This window comes from Panthera tigris, chromosome C1 (assembly GCF_018350195.1).
Source record: "Panthera tigris isolate Pti1 chromosome C1, P.tigris_Pti1_mat1.1, whole genome shotgun sequence".
In the NCBI taxonomy this organism is placed as follows: Eukaryota; Metazoa; Chordata; class Mammalia; order Carnivora; family Felidae; genus Panthera; species Panthera tigris.
In genome coordinates this window covers 200373482-200393572 of record NC_056667.1, presented here as the reverse complement: position 1 = coordinate 200393572, position 20091 = coordinate 200373482, and the positions used below count along the sequence as shown (strand labels likewise).

General features: G+C 54.1%; 1 protein-coding gene across 4 annotated transcripts in view; it reads left to right on the top strand.

The window, feature by feature from the left end:
* The window catches only part of TNS1 (tensin 1), a 201261-nt gene that overhangs the window by 107454 nt on the left and 73716 nt on the right, over nt 1–20091 (top strand). For all 4 annotated transcript variants that reach the window (XM_042995305.1, XM_042995306.1, XM_042995307.1 and 1 more), the window contains 12 exons: nt 2676–2725; nt 4833–5004; nt 7439–7489; nt 8401–8523; nt 8913–8977; nt 9933–10016; nt 13538–13650; nt 14058–14118; nt 14353–14428; nt 15024–15153; nt 16874–16939; nt 18072–18188. In XM_042995305.1, coding sequence (XP_042851239.1) covers nt 4837–5004; nt 7439–7489; nt 8401–8523; nt 8913–8977; nt 9933–10016; nt 13538–13650; nt 14058–14118; nt 14353–14428; nt 15024–15153; nt 16874–16939; nt 18072–18188 — 1054 coding nt within the window. In that variant the 5' untranslated portion in view covers nt 2676–2725; nt 4833–4836. The remainder of the gene's footprint in view (nt 1–2675; nt 2726–4832; nt 5005–7438; nt 7490–8400; nt 8524–8912; nt 8978–9932; nt 10017–13537; nt 13651–14057; nt 14119–14352; nt 14429–15023; nt 15154–16873; nt 16940–18071; nt 18189–20091) is intronic.

The following is a 20091-nucleotide window of genomic DNA, read 5'->3' as shown; positions in this document are numbered from 1 at the left end:
GTATAAGCTCTCTGAGGTCAGGGATTTCGCCTCCTCCGGTCCCCAGCGCCTAGCACGTTGCCTGGCACACAGCTGGTGGCACTCAGCAAGGGTTTTTGGAATGAGGGAAGGAGCGTGATGACGGACAGCAGAGATGACTGATCTCTCAGGGGGCTCCCAGCCTCTCAGAGAGGGTGTGTGTGCTGAGGCGTGTGCTGGGGGTGCCCATCTCTGGCCTCATGTGTGAGGTCACCTGTGTGTTTTGGAGCATGAGGCCGTGCTTGCTCATACCCCCCGCCCCCACAACTATGTGTGGTTCTTCACGTCCACGAGACTCAGGCTTGTCACCCGTGTGTCTGCTTTCTGCCAGCGAGTGTCACATGTCCTCGAACTCTGCAGAAAACAGGAAGCCCCGTCAGTTAGAGGACGGCCCAGTGATTCAACAGGGGATGACCATCCAGCTGTTCCCGTCCCTGTCATCTGGTGGGGTCACGGTCCAGGGCAGCTTCCTCCCCTGCTGCCCCTTCCCTGGCTGGCCTGGAGCAGAGCCGGCTTGGACTTTGTCTTATCACCTCTGGAGGCGGCACGGCCAGACTCTGTTGGGGCCAAGTTTTTATTTATCTTCCCTGGCTTTTTTGGGGTGGGGAGGTTAAGGAATGTGGAGTGTTGTAACTTTGGGAAGGGGGTGGAGAAACGGGATCCAGCTCTCCTGCCCCGTTCTTCCTTTTCACCCCTGCGCCCCAGGAGGCTTCTGGCTTCCCTTGGCTCCCCAGTCCCCTCGCCAAGCTGGCCTCAATGTCACGTCTCCCTGCAGCTCCGTGAGCCCAGACCCATGGCCCTGACCACACCGCAAGCCTCGGCTGCAGCTGTGGCTTCCAGTTGTTCGAGGCAGCTGTGGTGGCCTCCTCCAAAGTGGCTGTGGATCAGCAACAGATGAAACCCGAGGGGCTATTTATAGCAGGGTGGCCCCGGGGCCTGGAGCAGGGCCTGGGGCCTGGGGCGGTCCAGCGACTCCTCATCAGGGACCAGTGAAATCAAGACGGATGAAGTGTTGGGTCTCTGTGTTCCTCTGGGCGGGTAGTTTTGGAACAGCCTGGTTTGGGGCTTGAAAAGCAAACATGATCCCTCTTACCCGCCCCCCCCCCCTCCCCCCCTGCCATGCCTGACTCATGCAAACCCAAGCTGTCAAGGCCAGGGGGCTGTGGAGACAGACACTTTCCTCCCCAACAGCCCCACTTGGTTCTTCCTGCTGCTACTGCAGAGGCTGAGTGGTTCGGAGCTGAGCTGTAGCCCACGCAGAGGGGGCTCTGGGTGCAGCCTTCTCACGGGTGGCTGGATGGAGACACCTCCTCTTAGTGGGGCTGCCCTGACTTTGGGCACTACCAGGAGCCTGGCCTCCAGGCTTCTCTGCCCCTGCCTTGTCGGCCCTGCAGGGGCCTGGAGGAGGCTGAAAGCGGCTGCTCTCTTCGGGGCCCCAGTGGTTAAACCCAAAGTCTGAGGGTGAGTCCTGCCAGTTGTCAACTTCCCCAGGACTTGGGGGTGAGTCACCGTGCCTCAGTTTCTCCTCTCCCTGGTAGACTGTGGTCCTGTCTCCTCCGAGAGGTGGTTGCAACTTGGTGGTGGGGAAAGGCTGGTTTCGGGGAGGCACAGGGATGTTTGGAAGGTGCCGATGGGCTCGGAGAGCCCTGGCTGGGCCTGGGAATCTAGAAGTTGGGCGGTCGATTTTGCATCACGTGAGGTGGCTGACAGGTGGGGGGAGAGGTGATTCAGGGCTCTGTGTATAGAGGTGAATGTTGGTTGTATGTGTAAGCACCCTTTTAATTGTACTAGATGCAGTAACAGTAACAATAAAGAAGTGCCTTATATGCATACTCCTTTTAATCTTCAAACAACTCTGTAAGGATTGCCCCGTCTTACATGTGACGTTACAGAGATCCAGAGCATTGAGTACTCCCAGGTCGGCCGGCAGGGTGACCCTTAGCTTCCATCACGGTGCCATCGGGTCGTCTTGGGCTGTTTGGGACCCAAACTGGGGTCCGTTTGCCTAAATTTGTGCCGGTTGACAACCCTCGAGAGGGGAGCGGGTGAGGGGGTAACCCAGTGGGAGGTGGGTCCGTAGGAGGGTAACTTGCTGCCCAGCACTGGTCTCGGTGGGTACACGCCGCCCCTGGCTGCTCTCAAGCCACAACTTCTGCTCCAATGGCTCCTTGTTGCTGCTGTGAAGGGGAGGATCGCGGGATGGTGGTGGTCAGGGGGTCAAGGTTCAGAGCAGGACAGAGGCTGCTGTCACCGGTCTTTCCTCTGTCATGCTCGCGGTCGGTATTCTCCCCTGGGGGTTACGGTTACGGCATCCAGGGAATCAAGATGAAACGTGTTTCCGTCCATTTCGAAACTCTTTTATTGAGCGTGTACTCAGTGCAGATGGCACCAGCCCAGACATTTCTCAGCATCTGGGATTTCTTCCTTCCCTGGGGAGGGAGAGCTGGGCCCTCTGGGGGCTCACATGCACACTCACAAGCAATCGGTCTTGGTCGCTTTTGGCCTTAGGTTGCTGTGTAGCCTGGATGTTAGGGTGCCTGCACTGCAATGTTGGCCAAGAAATAAGATCATCTGTGTTTGTCCGCAGCCCTGATGCTCCCGGGGACATCTCTCCGCCAGCCTCCTCCATAATGCCGCTTGTCTTTTCTCTGTCCTAGGGCTCCAGCAGAGTCACCCCGAGTGTCCAGCCCCACCCCCAGCCCATCAGGTATGCCTGGCTTGTTGGGGGGGGTGGCTAGGGATAGGGGTGCCGCTGTGAGGTCACTGTGGGTGTTTCCAGCAAATCATGCTTTTGGGTGCCTGAGACCGAAGTCATAAAGCCACAGGTAGGGAGCGTGGGCGGATGCGCAAGCCACAGAGAGAGGATGCGGGTAGCTGCATACCCTTGGAAATGGTCATGTTTTGAGTTCTAGCTCGAAGCTAGGCCTTGAGGTGGATTTTTTTTTTTTTTTTATGTCCCTGCACGATCCCATTTAGTCCTTGCAACAACCCTGCAGGGTAAGTATTTTTATTCCCATTTGGCAGATGGAGAAACTGAGTCTCAGGGAGGTGCGGTGACTTGTTACAGGTCATGAGACCAACAAGAGGCAAGACTTGGGTGTGCCTTCGGGACTGGCTGGCATCATAGTCTATCTAGATCCAAGTCCTCTCTGTGGGCAGGGTTTTTGATGTTGAGGGTCATTTAGAAAAGGAAAGTTCTCTATCTGGCTGGGCCGGCAGGGGCTCGGGGCAGGGATGCACAAGGACTAGGTGCCTTGCTGATCTGTGTGCAGGTTCTGTGGTTTTTCTGGCTTGGGCCCTTCCCTCTCTGCCTCACCTTCACCTCTGAGGCTCCTGAGACAAGTGAGAATCTGCCTCCAGGGAAATGCAGCTCCAGCCAGAGAGGGCTGGTGTGTAGCTAAAGCCCCCAGTGGGTTGTGGCCGGGCTGCCAGCTGCCCGCAGACCTGAGCAGCCCCTTAGAGAATCTTCCCTTACAGCTGAGAACCACCTTGGGGTGGTGGGTGGGTGCAGGGTGCGATGCTGAAGTTGTCCAGGTGGTGGCACCGTTCTGCCTTGGACCCATCCCCGCCCTCCCAAGGCTGCAGTGAGAACCTTATCTTAGGGACAAGGAATGGCCCAGCTCAGAGGTCAAATTCAAACTGGGCTCCTTACCACAGCCCACTGGCCCCTCTACCACTTGGCTCCTGCCCTTGTCACCATGGAGAAGCCATACCTCGCCCTCGCCCCCCCCCCCCCCCATCTCCAAGCCCTATATACACAGTTGGGTTCCAAGTTAACCCTGGTGGTATCTCTCTGCTGCCCCTCCCGTCTCACCTTGAGCCTGCTGTAGTGAAAGAGTCTCAGAAGGAAATGTTGCCCACCTTGAATACAAAGAGGAAGTGAGACAATAGGGGGCGGGTGACAGGGTAAGAAGGTATGGTGATAGGGAGGGTGTAAGGTGGGCCTCAGAATGGAATTTCAGTGTCCTGAGACCCATTTCCCCTTCCTGTCAGCTCCCCGGGGGCCACTCTGGGCCCTCCTGCTGGAAGAGAAGCTGGATGAGGTATAAAGGCGTGAGCCCCCGCCTCCCCTCACCCGGTACAGGGGCTCCCCACTTCCTTTAGGAGCTCAGGTGGCCACCTGCCGCCGCAGCAGTAGGCTCAGCACCCTCTTAGAAATCATGGAGGCTGCAGCCAAGAAATAGCCCTGGAAGGTGGTGGGAGCTGCCAGAGGTGGGGGAGAGCCAGGGAACAAAGGGCGGGAGCCGGCCTGCCTCTGGGGAGGGCTGGAATGTGCGCCGTGGTCTGGCTTACTGGAGCCCAGGTGAGCTTGTCACCTGAGCTGCCCTTTCCCCTGAGAAGCCTCCCCCTCCACCCCCCTGCCCACTCTATAGCTCGGGAGCAGGGGGAGGGCGGAAGAATGCTCAGCTCCAGGGGCACCCGCCGCTCTCCTTCCTGTACTAGATCCGTCCCAGGATCCTTTGAAAGACTTCTGCCAGACCAGGTGGCCACAGTGTGTTGGAGGGCTGAGCTGGACTCCTGGGCTCCTGGCAGGTTCTGATCCTGACCCCGACCTCTGCGTTTATAGGTTGAAGGCAGTGCCGACAGGATTGATGGCCACCTAGGGTTGCTGTCATCGCTGTTTGGCTTGGAAATGGCCTGAGGTCCTTGCCAGCCTCTGCCCAGCTCCCTTTCCTCTGGTGCTCAGGGAACAGCCAAGCCTCCGGGGTTGGAATTGTGGGCCACATAGAGTGTCTAGGGGGCACAGATCCCTACACCTTGCCCTGAGGACCAGGGTTCTGATCCGAACCCCCTTCTGCCTACTGTGTCTCCAGAAACATGAGTCTGAGCCGGACCACGGAGGACAGCTGTGAGCTGGACCTGGTGTATGTCACAGAGAGGATCATCGCCGTCTCCTTCCCCAGCACAGCCAATGAGGAGAACTTTCGGAGCAACCTCCGAGAGGTGGCCCAGATGCTCAAGTCCAAGCATGGAGGCAGCTACCTGGTGAGGATGGGGCCCAGTACCCCCCGTCCTTTCTGCTCACCACCTCCTCGCTGCCGGTGCCCCTGCCCACCTGCCCTGGGCCAGCTTTTAGCCTCTCTCACGGCCTGAGTCCTCACTCACCCCCCAGCCCAACTTTACTGGGAGGAGTGTGTCTGCGGCTGGAATGCGGCGTCTGGAACCAAGTCACGTGTGCCCATGTGCATGTGTGCGTGTGCGCGTGAGTGTAGGTATATGTGCACGTGGGCATGCGTGTGCTCGTGTGTACGTGTGTGTTGACCAGGAGGACAGAGTAACAAGAATTCATGTTATTGCGTGCTTGCTATGACACAGGCCCCGTTCAATCTGCTCTCCACGTATTAAACTTCATGACAGCGCTAGAAATCAGGTTTTGCTGGAGCACAGAGAGGTGGGGCGTTTGCCTGAGGTCGGGAGGCGGCAGTGCCTCTGAGAAGTCCGAGGGCAGAGTTGTGGAAACGTTGCTATCACGGGGATGGTGCCTGGCCCAGGAGGAACACATCACGAATGTGGATGAGGGGCCCGGGGGTGCTCTTCTCTAATGGCAGAGAGCTGGCATGGGGAATCAGACCTATCCTTGGCCCCAGGGGAGGGCTCAGTTCTACAAGGAGGTGCCTGTGGATTTGGGCCGGACCCACTGACCAGACCGTGCAGCCTCGAGGGGCCGCCCCGATCTGTGAGCAGAGGCCGGCGTAGGGGACTGCATTAGGTCCCTGGGGCTGCTGTAACAGATTGCCACAAAAACGTGGTGTCTTGAAACAGCAGAACTGACTTTCTCACAGTTCTGGAGGCTGGAGGTCCAAATCAAGGTGTTGACCAGGCCATGCTCCCTCTGCAGGCTCTACAGGGGATCCTGCCTTTCCCCTTCCTGGTTTCCAGTGCCCCCCAGCGATCCTTAGTGACCTTGGCTTCTAGCTGCATCGCCGCAGTCTCTGCCTCTGTCCTCACACGGCCTGCCTTCTTTCTTGTGTCTCTCTGTGGGTCTTCTCATCTTATAAGGACACCAGGCATCGGACCTAGGGCCCGCCCTAAATCCAGGATGATCTCATCTTGAGATCCTTAACTACTTACATCAGCAGAGGCCCTATTTCTAAATAAGGTCACATTCTGAAGTTCCAGGTGGATCTGAATTTTTGTGGGACACTGTTGAACCCACCACAGATACGCCTCTCCATCAGCTGTGTTGGGCAGCGTTGAGAGCCCGGCTTCAGACACCAGGGAGTCCTGGGTTTGAGTGTTGGCTCTGCTCTCACTATCTGACCTTGGCCACTTTGCCTCACTAAACCTTAGGTTCTGCATCTGTAAAATGGGTCTAATTGTACCGCCTACCTCTTATGGTTGTTGAGAGAACTAAGCCAGCTGCTAGGTGTAAAGTCCTCAGCATTGGGCTGGCAGGTTGGGGACACTCGAGTGGTAGCTGTTGTTAATGTGATAAAGTCTGTACAGTTACAGGGTCCAAGAATGGACTGGAAGCCATCTGGGATCATTCCCAGTTTCAGGAGTCCAGGGTTCTGTGGGTCTCTGCTATGCCACCCTCCCTCTGCTTTCCCATCGCAGGCCGTGTGGTCGCTTTCCTCGGCAGGAGGCGGCACAGTTTTCTTTGAGTTTTTTGGGCAATGAGGTGAAGGTGGAGACAGGAAGTCCAGGGATTGGGGGAGTCTTACGGGACATGGTTAGGTGTCGGAGGGCATCTTCCGGGAAAGGGGTGTCAAGGGTCTGAGAGGCCCCACTCAGGGTGATTTGCACACTCGGAGGGAGGGCGTCCTCCCACAGAGCTGTTGCATTTTTAGGCGGATGAGGTTCTAAAGTTGACACGTGAAGTGGAAACCAGAGATGGCCAAACACTTATCATGTCACACCACCGGATTCCCGTCCAGTGTGGACGGGTGGCACATGGGATGAGACAGGCTGCATCCCCTTCTCACCTGCAGTTTGGGTGTCTGTCTGCTCACTGAGGGTTGGGGCTGAGTGTCCATGTACTTCTTTCTCCTTCTCTTTAATTTTTTTTGTTAATATTTTTATTATTTATTTTTGAGAGAGAGAGAGAGAGCGCGCGCGCAAGTTGGGGAGGAGAAGAGAGAGAGGGAGACACAGAATCCGAAGCAGGCTCCAGGCTCCGAGCTGTCAACACAGAGCCTGACACAGGGCTTGAACTCACGAACTGTGAGATCATGACCTGAGCCGAAGTCAGATGCTTAACCGAGTGAGCCACCCTGGCGCCTCCTCTCTCCTCTTTATCCTGAGAACCTGTAGTTGAGTGCCTGTTGGTCAATGTGTGGGTCTGATGGGACTCCATTGTAAGCTTATGCATGGATAGAATTTTCACTGGGTGGTTGGGAGGAGAGAGACAGAGACAGAGACAGATGGACAGACAGCCAGCTAGCACCAATTCATGATCTCTTCCTTTTCCTCCTTGTAGCTTTTCAACCTCTCTGAGCGGAGGCCTGACATCGCAAAGCTCCACGCCAAGGTGAGCTGGTGCGGATTAGGGGTGGGGGCTTCCCTCTGCCTGGAAGAGAAGGAGAACAGCGTGGTTCTCCCCGTGGTTCCTACTTCGGAATCTGGGGGGAAGGGCTGAGTCACTTCGCAAAGCCTATTCCCTTTCTATGCCAGCTTCCCTTTGGAACATGGAAAATACTGTATTTATGGTTTCTGTAATACAGATTGCAGACAGCAAAGCTTGATGCAGCGATTTCCTACCCAGGTCTCCCCCCCCACCCCCACCCCGGGTGCACATAGCATCTCTGGGGCGAGACTGGAGCTGTGAGAATTTTAGTCTTATTGAAAAGCATTTTGGATTTAAACTGGCTGGGAATTGCCAATGGCTGGTTTTCACTTGTTCACTCGGCGGGCTGAGTGCCGGGCTTTGCGTGGATATCTGCTCTGCCTCCCGGATTCTGGTGCCTGTTGCTGTGGGACCCTGGGCAGGTGACAGTTCTCTGGGCCTCAGCTTGCCCCTCTGAAAGTAGATGGGCTGGATTAGACGTGCTCTCTTGGCTTTTCCAAGCATGGGTTCTCTTTTAGTTTAACGATCTGTGAGTTAAGCAAAGCTTTGAGGAGCCTGAGGACGGCCATTCAGATCTGCCCTCTGTCCCCTTTCGGGTTCTCTTGGTTGGCCGGAAAAATCAATGGCTTGTGTGTCAGGGCCTGGAAAAGAGCTGTGAATGGCTGGGGGCTCTTCACTTTCCTCTCTGGCCCTGAGCCAGGGTCTCTGGGCCACACCCTTGCCCCCCACTCTGGGTTGTTGGGCAGGGAGGGCGGGAAGCGAGGTTGGCTGGTGGCCGCTGCCTTGGAGCCAGCATGTGGCGTAGGTGCAGCTCCCGCTGCCCCGGTTGAGTCTCTGGGGCTTCCGCCACTTCTCACTCATGACTTTGACCACAGGTCCTGGAATTTGGCTGGCCTGACCTCCACACTCCAGCCCTAGAGAAGATCTGCAGCGTCTGCAAGGCCATGGACACTTGGCTCAATGCAGACCCTCACAATGTCGTCGTTCTGCACAATAAGGTCAGAGCAGGGGCTGCTCTGTATGTACGTGTGCGTGTGTGCATGTACACACGTGTGTGTATGTGAGCATGTGCACACATACATAGACGTGTCCTCGGGTGAGTGTGTGTGCATTCTCCTTTCTAGGGGATGGTAGATCCTGTCCCGGGGGGCACCTGAGAAATGGGGGTTAGGAGCTTGTGGGACCCTCACGTGTGGTAGATGATCAACTGCGTTTCTTCTCTTTGGGACTCAGCCCGACCTGCTCCCCTCCCTGGCATCCCACTCCCTCCTTTAAACCACACCCCTCTCTCCAGCTGCTGCTCACTTTTTCTCCAGGCTTCTGGACGGGTTCTGGGGCAGCAGGGCTGGCCTTAGAAATAGAGGCTTTGTGTTTGGGGTTCTTTCAGGGAAACCGAGGCAGGATAGGTGTTGTCATCGCGGCTTACATGCACTACAGCAACATTTCTGCCAGGTAAGAGCCTCTCATTCTCTGAATATTGACAGCAGGAACCCCGTCTGCCCATCCCTCCATGGCCTCTCCCTTCCTTGGCTGGGAGAATAATGACAGGGGATGGGGTGGAGGAGCCCACGGAAAGGAGAGGGATCTGCCCACGGCTCTGAGGCAGGTGGCTGTGCACGGAAGGCAGGAGCAAGGAGAGTCCTTTACTGGGGGCACTGGTGGCAGCAGACTCGAGAGGCAGGCCCATCCACGGACACCCCATCCAGCCACCTTCTCGGGACCACTTTTCCTTGGCAAATAGCCCTCTTTTTTCCTGAGTGAGCAGGTGAGAGAGTCAGAAAGAAATGTTGGATCAGATCTGGGTCTGAAAGAACCATCTAGAAGTTATCTCATCCTTGTGGGCCTTAATAAGGACTTTGGGGCTTGGGATGGGATGTTGCTAGAGAGTCAAGAACAGAGGGTCTATATTCTCTCTCTTCAAAATGATCTCTTTGCAGACAGATAGAATGGTCTATGAAGGGTTTAGACGGTGGTTGTGTGACTGTAAGAAACTTAACCCAGCCTAATCTTTCCTTAATGGTGAACATTTCCTGTGCACCTACTGTGTGCCCACATGTGCCAAGCTCGTTATACATGTTATTTCACTCAATTACCGTAACGACCTTCAAGGAAGGCACTTGTCACTCTCATTTGACAGAAAATGAAAATCAGGTTCAGAAGGATTAAGTAAACCTGCCTCAAGGCACAAGGTTAATAAGGAGGCGGCACATTTGGTATGGGAACCCAGGCTGTCTGGCTCCAAAGCCCCAGGGCTGAGTCCTGCAGCATACAGGATGCAGGAATGCCAGGGCACTCTTTTCCTGAAAGCTTCTCAGAGTAGGGTGGCTGGAGGGCTCTACAGGTCTGGGGGAGCAGGGGTGGGGAGACCAGGGAGTTGGCTCCTCTGACCACCTGTCTCTCCCTGCAGCGCCGATCAGGCCCTGGACCGGTTTGCAATGAAGCGATTCTATGAGGATAAGATTGTGCCCATTGGTCAGCCATCCCAGAGAAGGTGGGTCTCCAGGGCTCACTGCCAGTGCATGCACGTGTGTGTGTGTGTGTGTGTGTGTGTGTGTGTGTGCGCGCGCTGTCTTGGGGACTAGCCTCACGTACCCACAGTGGGTGGAACAGCCATGCCTAGGGGGGGGTGTACAGAGCATGCATATTCAGGTGCCAGCCTGGAGTGCTGTAAGCTCAGGGGCATGAGTGAGCAGCTGTGTGTGCCCACAGATGGGCATGGCTGTTGGCTCCTGAGGCCAGCGCTGGAGAGCAGTGGGGCCGCTGGTGGGGGATGCATTGGTCTGGGTGCAAGAAGGCAGCTTGTATGAGAAGGAAATGCCATGTTGGTCCTGGCAGCGGGACCACGTCAGTGCTTGGGTGAGCCTGTAGGAGGCTGGCGTCATTGCCGCCTGCCCTGGGGAGATCACAGATTCTTACCATAAGGGTCACCTTCTTCTGGGAGAGCTTTAAAAATTTTACCAAGGGCTCTCAAGCACGTGGTCTCATTGGAGTCCACAGCAGCCGAGGGAGGAAGCAGGGCAGAGAGGATTCATTGATTCATTGGATAAGTTTTATGTGCTCTACTACATTCCAAGTGCTGGGGATATCTAGTTGAGCAGGACGAAGTGCTTTGCCCGCAGTGAGCTGATATGCCACTAAGAAAGATGGGCATTGCACGAGTAGATAGACCAACAGGACAATTTCAGGTAGCGGTTAGTGCTAGGAAGGAAAGAGAACAGAGTGGGATAGACCTGGTGGAGGAGATTGGGGCTATGGAATGAAGGGGGTCAGGGAACACCTGTCAGAAATGATGGATTTCAGGCCAACCCTGCATAATGGTGAGCTACGGTATGATGATCCAGGGCATCCCCACTTTACAGATGAGAAGCCTGAGCCTAGGGAGGGGACTCAACATGGCCAGGATCCATAGCAAGTATTAGCAGAGCTAGAATGTACTTGGGGACCTGTAAGTCCGGTCAGGGCAGGGCCCCCAGGGTTGTGCCGCCCACTGTCCTGAGGGCTGGCCCGGGACTCTGCTCTGTGGATAACGTGCTGTTTAATGATGGCTGAGAGAGCACAGGGCTGGTGGACTGTGGGGAGGCTGCAGGTGAGTGCCAGTCAGAAGCCCAGGCTCAGAGGGGAGAGCTGGAGATGGGGAATAGGGCCCTGCCCCTATGTGGCCAGAGCTGCGGGCCCACCACACATGGTGATGTGCCACACCACTCTGCACACCGGGGCTGTGGGACTGACCCTCTCAGCAGGGTCTCGTGGAGTTTCCCAAGGACATGAGCCATCAGGGAACTTTCAGGTCGTGAGAAGTACTTGGAAGGGGAACAAAACCCAAACAGAGCGTGATGGGCTAGAGAGTGATAGGGTGAGCTCCAGGGCTGAACTTTCTGAACAGGTGACATGCGGGGTGAGCTCTGAGAGGAAGAAGGGAAGCATCTGAGGGCGGGGCTGGGGTCACCACACAGAGGGGACAGCAAGTACGGTGGCCCAGAAGCCAAAGCATCCCACTGATTTTTCGAGCCCCTCGGAACACTGACCGGGCAGGCAGGACCCCCTCGCCTCTCTATGCTGGGGTTTCCCTTCTTATTCTTCATCATCACCCCCATCTTTCTTGCCTTGTTAGAAGGGTGCCGGCTCCGCTGGGGACTTACTCCCATTGTAGTGGGAAGCCCAAGCAGAAGCGAGTCCTCAGGCCACCTGGTGTCTTGCACCTGGCACAGGACACCCAGGAGCCAATCTCTGGGTCAGCCGTCAGAAACAGGATGGCTTTATGTGCAGAAAATTCTGGCTGGGCTGCCAGATGCAGCAGCTGTGGATCAATGAGAATCTTCCCAGGGAGGAAAGAACGGTCATTCAAGTACCTGCTCGTCGGTCCCTGGCTTTCTACATATGGCTGGTGGCCTTGGTCACGAGCCTGACCTTGAAGGATAAGAGGGACAAACAGAAGAGCGTGATGTTACGGTGACGCAGTGTGGCTTGGAGAGAGTGGGCAGAGCAGTCACACCCCTGCAGCAGAGCACCTGGAGCACGGGGTCGGGGTTACCTCTCAGCCGTAGGAGTGTTTGGGGACTCCACAGCGCACGGCGTATGCTTACACAGCGCGCAGTTGGGCGTATGTTTGCATTATCTGTCTGCCTTGCAGCTTATATCTGCAACCGCACCTGCTTATGGGTGGGTGATTCTGTCCGTGCCCGTGTGTGAACATGCAGCTGTTGGCTTCATTATGTATTTGTTGCCACTTTCCCGCCTTCTGGGCAGTGTCGTTTGCAGGGACGGGAGCAGTTGGAGGAGAGGAGGGCAGAGAGAGAGGGAGGGAGGGGCTTTGCCTGCAACTCCCCCATTCATTGTCACCCCACCCCCGGGCGGCTCATTGTCCCCAGCGCACAGACACATCCTGTTGGCACGATCCAGAGATCTGATAGGAACCGCCATTCCAGGTTTCCGGTTTGAGTAATGGGGCTGGGGGCTGGTCAGGGGCTGAATAGGAACCGGCTCTGCCCATCAGATTATCTTGCTTGGGTAGTCTGAAGTGACCCCACCCGGGCCCAGGGACAGAGGCCCACAGGCCTGGAGGTGGGCCAAGGAGCCAAGAGATAGGAGGGGACCATTGTCACGGTCATGTGGGTTCTGGTTCCACCAGCCTCAAAGAGCCCCCTTGCCTCTCGCCAAGTCTCAGGATTCATTGTGATTGGTGTGGCTGACCCAGCTCACCATTCAGAAAAGGAGGGCGCACTGACCAATCCACAGCAAAAGGACGGGCCTCTCTTTCTGGCAGGTGCTTTGAAAGACAGCATTCCTTCTCTCCCCACCCACCCCCGGCTTTGTGTGTTCTTGCTGTGCCAGCAACTCTTTCTGGACCTAGTTTCCTCTTCTAGAAGGAGTGGAGATGCATTCTTCCAACAAGATCCAAAGAGAATTGGGGAGAGGAATACACAGTAGATATTAGATGTCTTTCAATACCAGATATAGAGGGATTTCATACACTTCAGCGTGATATAAAAAAGTGAAGGACTGTAATTGTTAAGCTCTTACAGTTTGCTGGACTGTCATGTGGCTGGGGGTCTGTGGGGACAGAACTGGGGCCTGTGGTTATAAGCATAAGCTTGGTTTAAGCTAGGTTTAGGGGTGTTGGAGTGTTTGATGGTTGATCAGCCTGCCTTGTGCAGTGGTGAGCAGCTAAACGATGCCTGTCAGGGACGTTGTGGAGGGGAATTTTGGTCCAGCTGATTTTTGGGCTGGGAGTGAAGCTGGAGAGGGATTTTCATTTTGACCACCAGGGGGCGCCAGAGAACCCCAAAGCAGAGTATTGCCTTGACTCAGCTCCTGCTTGAGTGGTACCTGCTTGTCCTCTCTGCTTGGGGCTCCAGGCAGCAAGAAAGGATGGTGCTGGGAAGGAGACCCCAGCTTCCAGGAGGTCTAGGAGGGTGGTGGTGGTGGGGAGCTAGGTGAGCCCAGAAAAGAAACCAGGATGGCTCTGCTCTAGGGCAGGCCTCCTGGCTGAAGTTGCCCCTCTCCCTGCCCCAGGTACGTGCACTACTTCAGTGGCCTGCTCTCTGGCTCCATCAAAATGAACAACAAGCCCTTGTTTCTGCACCACGTGATCATGCATGGCATCCCCAACTTCGAGTCTAAAGGAGGTACCTGCCTGAGCCCTCTGGCTTCCCCTCTTCCTGTCTCCCATCTTCTTTTCTTAAGAGGCAGCCTTGGGGTGGGGGAGGGGGGGGGAGGGTAGAAACATATGCTTGGATTGGAGTCCCGACTGCATGACTTCCTGAGCTTTCGTTGAACCTCAGTCTATTCATGGGTTAGATACTGGCATTGCCTGCTGGCACATGATGTTGGATGTGGCAATGTATTTTATAAACTTAAAAATGCCTCTCAAATGAAAAGTTAGTATTTCTTCCTCCTTTCTCTTTCCATTTCTCCTTCTTCTTTTCCTTCTTCCCCTTCTTCCCTCCCCTCTCCCCAGCCCTTCCTTCCTTCACCCTCTCCCCCACCCCTGCACCGTTCCCGCTGTCTTAGCTAACATCACCCTCCCTTACAGGGTGTCGGCCGTTTCTCCGGATCTACCAGGCCATGCAGCCTGTCTACACATCGGGCATCTAGTAGGTCCACAGGACAAAGAGGCCAGGGGTGCCTGGGGCCTGAGGCTGAGGTCCAGGGACAGGGTGTGGGGGGATGGGCCAGGACCTCCTCTAGGAGGATCTCATCTAGCACAGGGCTGAGGGACAGAGGCAGCAAGCCTTCCTAGGAGCCCTCTGGCAGGGGGCGGTAGGGAACAAGCGTGCTGCCTGCCCCCTCAACAGCTCTCTTTCTCTCCGCTCGCTTCTCTCCCATAGCAATGTCCAAGGAGACAGCCAGACCAGCATCTGCATCACCATCGAGCCTGGCCTGCTCTTGAAGGGGGATATCTTGGTGAGTGCTGCCCCTCTGTTTCGAGCCCCCTCCTCCCTGTTTATTTTCTCTCCTTTCTTCTCTCTTCCTGCTCCCCTCCTTCCTCTCCAGACAAGATCACCACTCCTTGTGAGTCACCAGCCTTGGGGCCATAGGCTCTCAGGGCTCCTGCAAAGGCTTTCAGCCTCCAGTAGTCCTTGTGCATTCCCCTGCCTCAGAGTTGGACTCGCTTTTCCTACGCCTGTCTCTTGGTCTGGAATGTCTTCAGGGAAATATCTCTCTGTGTGAGCTGGCTTCCCATGGTGACAAGGACTCCTTCACTTCTAACTTCAGTCTTTTCTCCTGTAATTTAAATTCACCCCTACTTTTTCCTTTCTGTGTGAAGGAACTTCTTGGGAGGACAGTTTTGTCCCTACAGGGCAAGATTGGCCTCCAACATTCTGCTTTCTAGAAGTTTCCCCAGATAGCTCTGAAATCCTGTTTGGTATTGGTGACCTCTCCCTCAGTGGGCTTGGGTGAGCCCTGGTTCTCAGTCGTGGAGCTAATAAGGAGGCTCCCTGAGACCTGATTTCTCATCCTCAGTCCCCTGATGGGCTCTGCTTTCTTTGCCACCCAGCTGAAGTGCTACCACAAGAAGTTTCGGAGCCCAGCCCGAGATGTCATCTTCCGTGTGCAGTTCCACACCTGTGCCATCCATGACCTCGGGGTTGTTTTTGGGAAGGAAGACCTTGATGATGCCTTCAAAGGTGAGCTCACTGAGTAGAGGGACAGACCTAGCAAGGAATAACTATACCACAGGGTAGAAGAGCAATAATGGGGGAGCTATGGCAGTCAGGAAGGGGGAACCATTTTCTGAGGGAAAGAGAGTTGGTTAGGGAGGTGTCTCCCTTCTCTATCTGTTTGAGGTTTTGTCTATATCACATTGAGACCTGGAACATATCCACATCCATTCACCCATTCACTCATCCACCCATCCACCCATGCATCCACCTACTTATCCAAATCCTCCCTCCCTTCTTTCCTTCCTTCCTTCCTTCCTTCCTTCCTTCCTTCCTTCCATCCATCCGTCCATCTACCCACTCTTCCAAATCCATCCATCCATCCAACCATCCATCTATCCACCCACCCATCCACCTACCCACTCTTCCAAGTCCATCCATCTATCCATCCATCCATCCATCCATCCATCCAACCATTCACCCATCCATCCACCCGCCCATCCATATCCATGGATCCATCCACCCACTCATCCATATCCATCCATCCAAATCCATCCATCCATCTATCTAATCATCCATCCATCTATCTAACCATCCATCCAAATCTACCCATCCATCCACCCATCCATCTAAATCCATCCATCCACCCACCCATCCATCCACCCACCCATACATCTACTCACTTATCCAAATCCATCCATCTATTCATCTGTATGTTTGTCTATCCCTCATCCATCCATATATCCACCAAGAATCATTGTGTGTCTGTATGTGCCAGGCATGCGCTAGACCCTGGGGATACGGAGAGAAAGAAGTCAGGCCCTACCCTCAGGGAACTCACAGTCCCATTGGAGATAGAGACACGCAAGTGTGATACTATGAAGGGACCCCTGCAGTGATGGAGACATGCACTGGCATGTCCCATCCAGGAAGTGGTCACCATGCCTACTGTAACTTTGCTTTCCACACAGATCACACAGATGGTGATCTGTGTGCAGATTGGGCTCAGGCCAAGGGCAGAGAGTAGGGCTGGGGCTCGGGGGAGGAGGAAACTGATTCCCCCAGTGCAGTAGAAGGATGTTTCTGTGATGAGCTTCCCCTGGACTGAAGCCAGGAGGGGAAAAGCAGAAGATGCCATTATAATTCAGAACAGAATGCAAATGTTATCAGTCTTAACAAGGAAAAATAAAGGAATAACAGACAACATAAAGGTGGAGTTGGTAGAGGCAGAGGCAGGGGGGTGGTGCAAATTTTCTCCTCTTACATGTAGGGGGTCAGGAGACACCGTCGAAAATGAAAAGATCAAGAAATAGAGGTTTAGCTTAGGATCTAAAGTTTCAAAGGCAATTAGAATAAATAATGATAATAATAATAATAATAATAGTAAGAATTGACTTAATAAGAAGGGAGATAGGAGTGATATTAGTGGGCCAAATTAATCATTTTCATAATGGTGAATCAGTGGAGATTACTTGAAATCGGTAAATTGAGAGATAGTGGCATAAAAATAGAGTCTATTATTTACAGTCTTAGAGGTAACTGTTAGTGGAACAAGAAATAGAAATGGTTGGGCATGGTTATCTCAGGCAAGTAAGACTAGGGCTAAAGAGGTTCATTTCATTACGTATATATGTGGTATTATCAACCCTGCATATGCACATTATGTTAATCTTGTCTAGAAAGATTAAAATTTGAGTCCTTTTGGGGAATTCACTGCCCCTTTTTGTCTTTTCTTCTCCCTTTTCAGATGATCGATTTCCAGAATATGGCAAAGTGGAATTTGTATTTTCTTATGGACCAGAGAAAATTCAAGGTATTAGCTTGTTAGAATTCATTTTTTCCATGCCCTTGCTTTCATCCTAACCTGTCCTCTCTCCACCCCATCTGCCCTACAATTGTCAAGTTACTATGGCTACAAGGCAGGCCAGCAGTAAAGGATCTGGGTATTAGAGTGGACCCTCAGCTAAACATGAACCAATGACTTAATCTTTGGAGAATAAAAATAAAAAAGCCTACCAAGAGGTGCTGGGTTGGGTAGACTGTTCTTGTCCCATTAGGTCACCATCCTGTTATATTCAGAGGTTGAGGGCTGTGGTGGATGGAGGGAGTGGCTGGGGGCCATGCAGAGGAACTAGATGGACGAGAAGTATTTATGAGGCCCGAGGTGGTTCAACCTGAAGATGAGAAGGCCATTTTAATAATAGCCATTAGGCCTTTAGACTGGTTATATGTGGAGGCCAGTTGTTCTCCATCCTGTTTGAGAACAGAATGAGGACGAGACGAAATTAGGTTACAGACAGTGGGACTCTGGGTAGATTCTAGAAAAGACTGCCAAGAGGAAAGGAAAGGGACTTGCCCTAGGAGGCAGGACTTGGGGCTCGTGCGCTCTTCCCCTTCTGTGGATGTGTGGGAGAGACTGCTTCTCCCCTTGGATTTCTGCCTGGAGTGGAGGGCATCTTAAGTGGGAGGAGGGGGGTTGGCTAGAATGACCTAGTGTCTTCTGAGTATCACGGCTGTGATTTCCCTGATGTCCTTGGCCCCATGCTGCTCGGCACAAGCCTCTTCCACACTCCCCTTGAATCCAGGGGCAGGCCTTCTGGCCCCCTGGCACTGACCCAGGGACCCTAGAGACACAGAATAGGACGAGACAGACACCCAGCCAGAGGGCTCTCCAGCTTTCTCCCTGGGAAGGGGGGGATCTTCATTCCTCAGTGTTCCGTCCTGATTTACCCCTACGACCTGGTATGAGCCTTTTCAAGAATGCAAGAAACCAGACTCCTGGGTTCTCTGTCCAATTTAAGCTACTGGTCCCACCCACTATGGTTAAGAAAATAAGAAGTCCCTTAGGGAGCATCCCTGGGGAAGCTGTTGACTTCCTCTGTTTTTCTACCTGCTGATTTTTTTTTTTCTTTCTCTTCACTGCCCTCCCGCCCCGTTTCTCTCAGGCATGGAACACCTGGAGAATGGGCCGAGTGTGTCTGTGGACTATAACACCTCTGACCCCCTCATCCGCTGGGATTCCTATGACAACTTCAATGGGCATCGAGAGGATGGCATGGAGGGTAGGTGATAGCAGTGGCTTCTAGCTCCTCTCCAAACAACACTGCCCCTGCTCACATGGCCTTGGCTCTCTTGGTTGGCTGTGAACGCCATACTGGGTTCAAAGAGGAGGCAGAGGAGAGGTCCAGGGCACCTTGGAGAGCTCACAGTTCAATGGGGGAAGATAAGACAGAGCATAGATAATGAAGACAGAGCTAAAGAATGCAGCCAAACAGCCACACGAGAGTGTATCGCTGTTGTTAAATGAGTCCCATCTACGGTGAGCAGTGAGTGCTCTGAGACTGGCAGGGGAGGGATTCTAGACAGCTGGAGTGGCCTGAGAGGGCTCCTCAGAGGAGGTGGCCTTGAGTGGAGCTTGAGAGAACTCCTGTGCAGCAAACACTGCATTTGTTAGATTTCTTTTCAACCTGCTGTTAGATTTCTCCAGGCTCGTTGCCTGAGTTCCCCGGGGTCAGAGCACTAGGAATGTAGACACAGCATGCAGGACCTACAAGCTTTCATCAACAGCCAACGAAAATGTCGAAGAGCTGGAAATGAAACCGATAGGCTCCAAAATTTGAAAAGTAAGCTGCAGTTGAAATTAATGCATGTCTAATTTAGCTACAAAACCTAACATTATGTCAGACGGTCAACTGCCACTCAAGTTCAGTCCCTGAGAGTTATATATGGACTGTATTTATTTGTGTGGTTCATTTGAATATGTGCGGTGGGTGGGGCCTCCAACAGGGGGCATGCCTGGAGCCCAGGAGCCCTTGAGACGCCTGTCTGGGGGTTGGCATGGACTTGCGTTTCTGATTTGGTCCTGGGACCGCAGCATGGCAGATCTGGAAGCATCCTGAGGACTGCTGGCTCATTCCCCCGTTTTCATTTGGGGATAACTGAGACTCCCTTGAAGGAAGGGTCTCCCGATTTACCTCCATGGCCTGGGATATGTCCTTTCAAAGACACAAGCTCCCAGCCTCTGGGCTTCTCCCAGCTGCAGCCTGTCCTAGGGTGAGACTGTGCCATCTTGGGGACTCTGGGCCCCGTGGCAGAGCTGGGCTGGGGGAGCCAGGCCTGCTGGGCCCCCGACCTGCTCCTGACTCTCTGTACCCCCCTGCCTCCTCCCGCCTTCCCCCTGCTTCCTCCCACCTTTTTCTCCAGGATTTTGGATTTGTTGAATCCACTCTGAAATTCTTTTAGGTCTTTTCTTGAAAACAGATGGTCTCTCTGACCTTAGAGATACCACAGTGAGTGATAGATTTCAGAGCGAGTGGGACGAGGGCGGCCGTGGGGCTAGAACCCAGGGCTTGAGGAGAGCATGTTGTTTACAGGCAACACTGCCAGGTCCATGGCTCCTCCTCTTGCCTCCCTTAGTTCCCGCTCCCTTCCTCCCCCCAGGGGCCCAGACACCCCACTGGGCTGAGGCGGTGCCCAAAGCACGCCTCCCCACTGCCCCAACCCCATCTGCTGTGCCGAGTGGCTGGGGAGAAGGCAGAGGATGAAATGAATTAGTTCTGAGGTACCAAAGGCTGCCAGCCTAATTGTTCATCGTTCTGGAGATGTTTGCATTTTTAACAAGAACACTTGGCAATTTGAAGGTATTTTCAATGTCTCCCTATTTCTCCCTGGTGTGGATTCAATGCAATGGTAAATGTAAAAGCATTTAGTAAAGTGCCAGGCAAACAAAAGGTAAAATAATTACAGAGAAAGAAGGAGAGGCTGTGGAAGGCCACGGTGGGGACACAGTTGCTGCGAGGGAAGGCGGATGGCCCGGTGGAGGGAGACCGCAGCCGTGAGAGGCAGGGAAGAGGAGGAAGGAGAGGGTGAGGGAGCCAGGGGCTCTTCTCCACCCCTTGCCTCCCTCCTCTCTCCTCATCCGCTCCCCCAGGCAGGGGGATGGAACCAGTGGGACCTTTTGGCCAG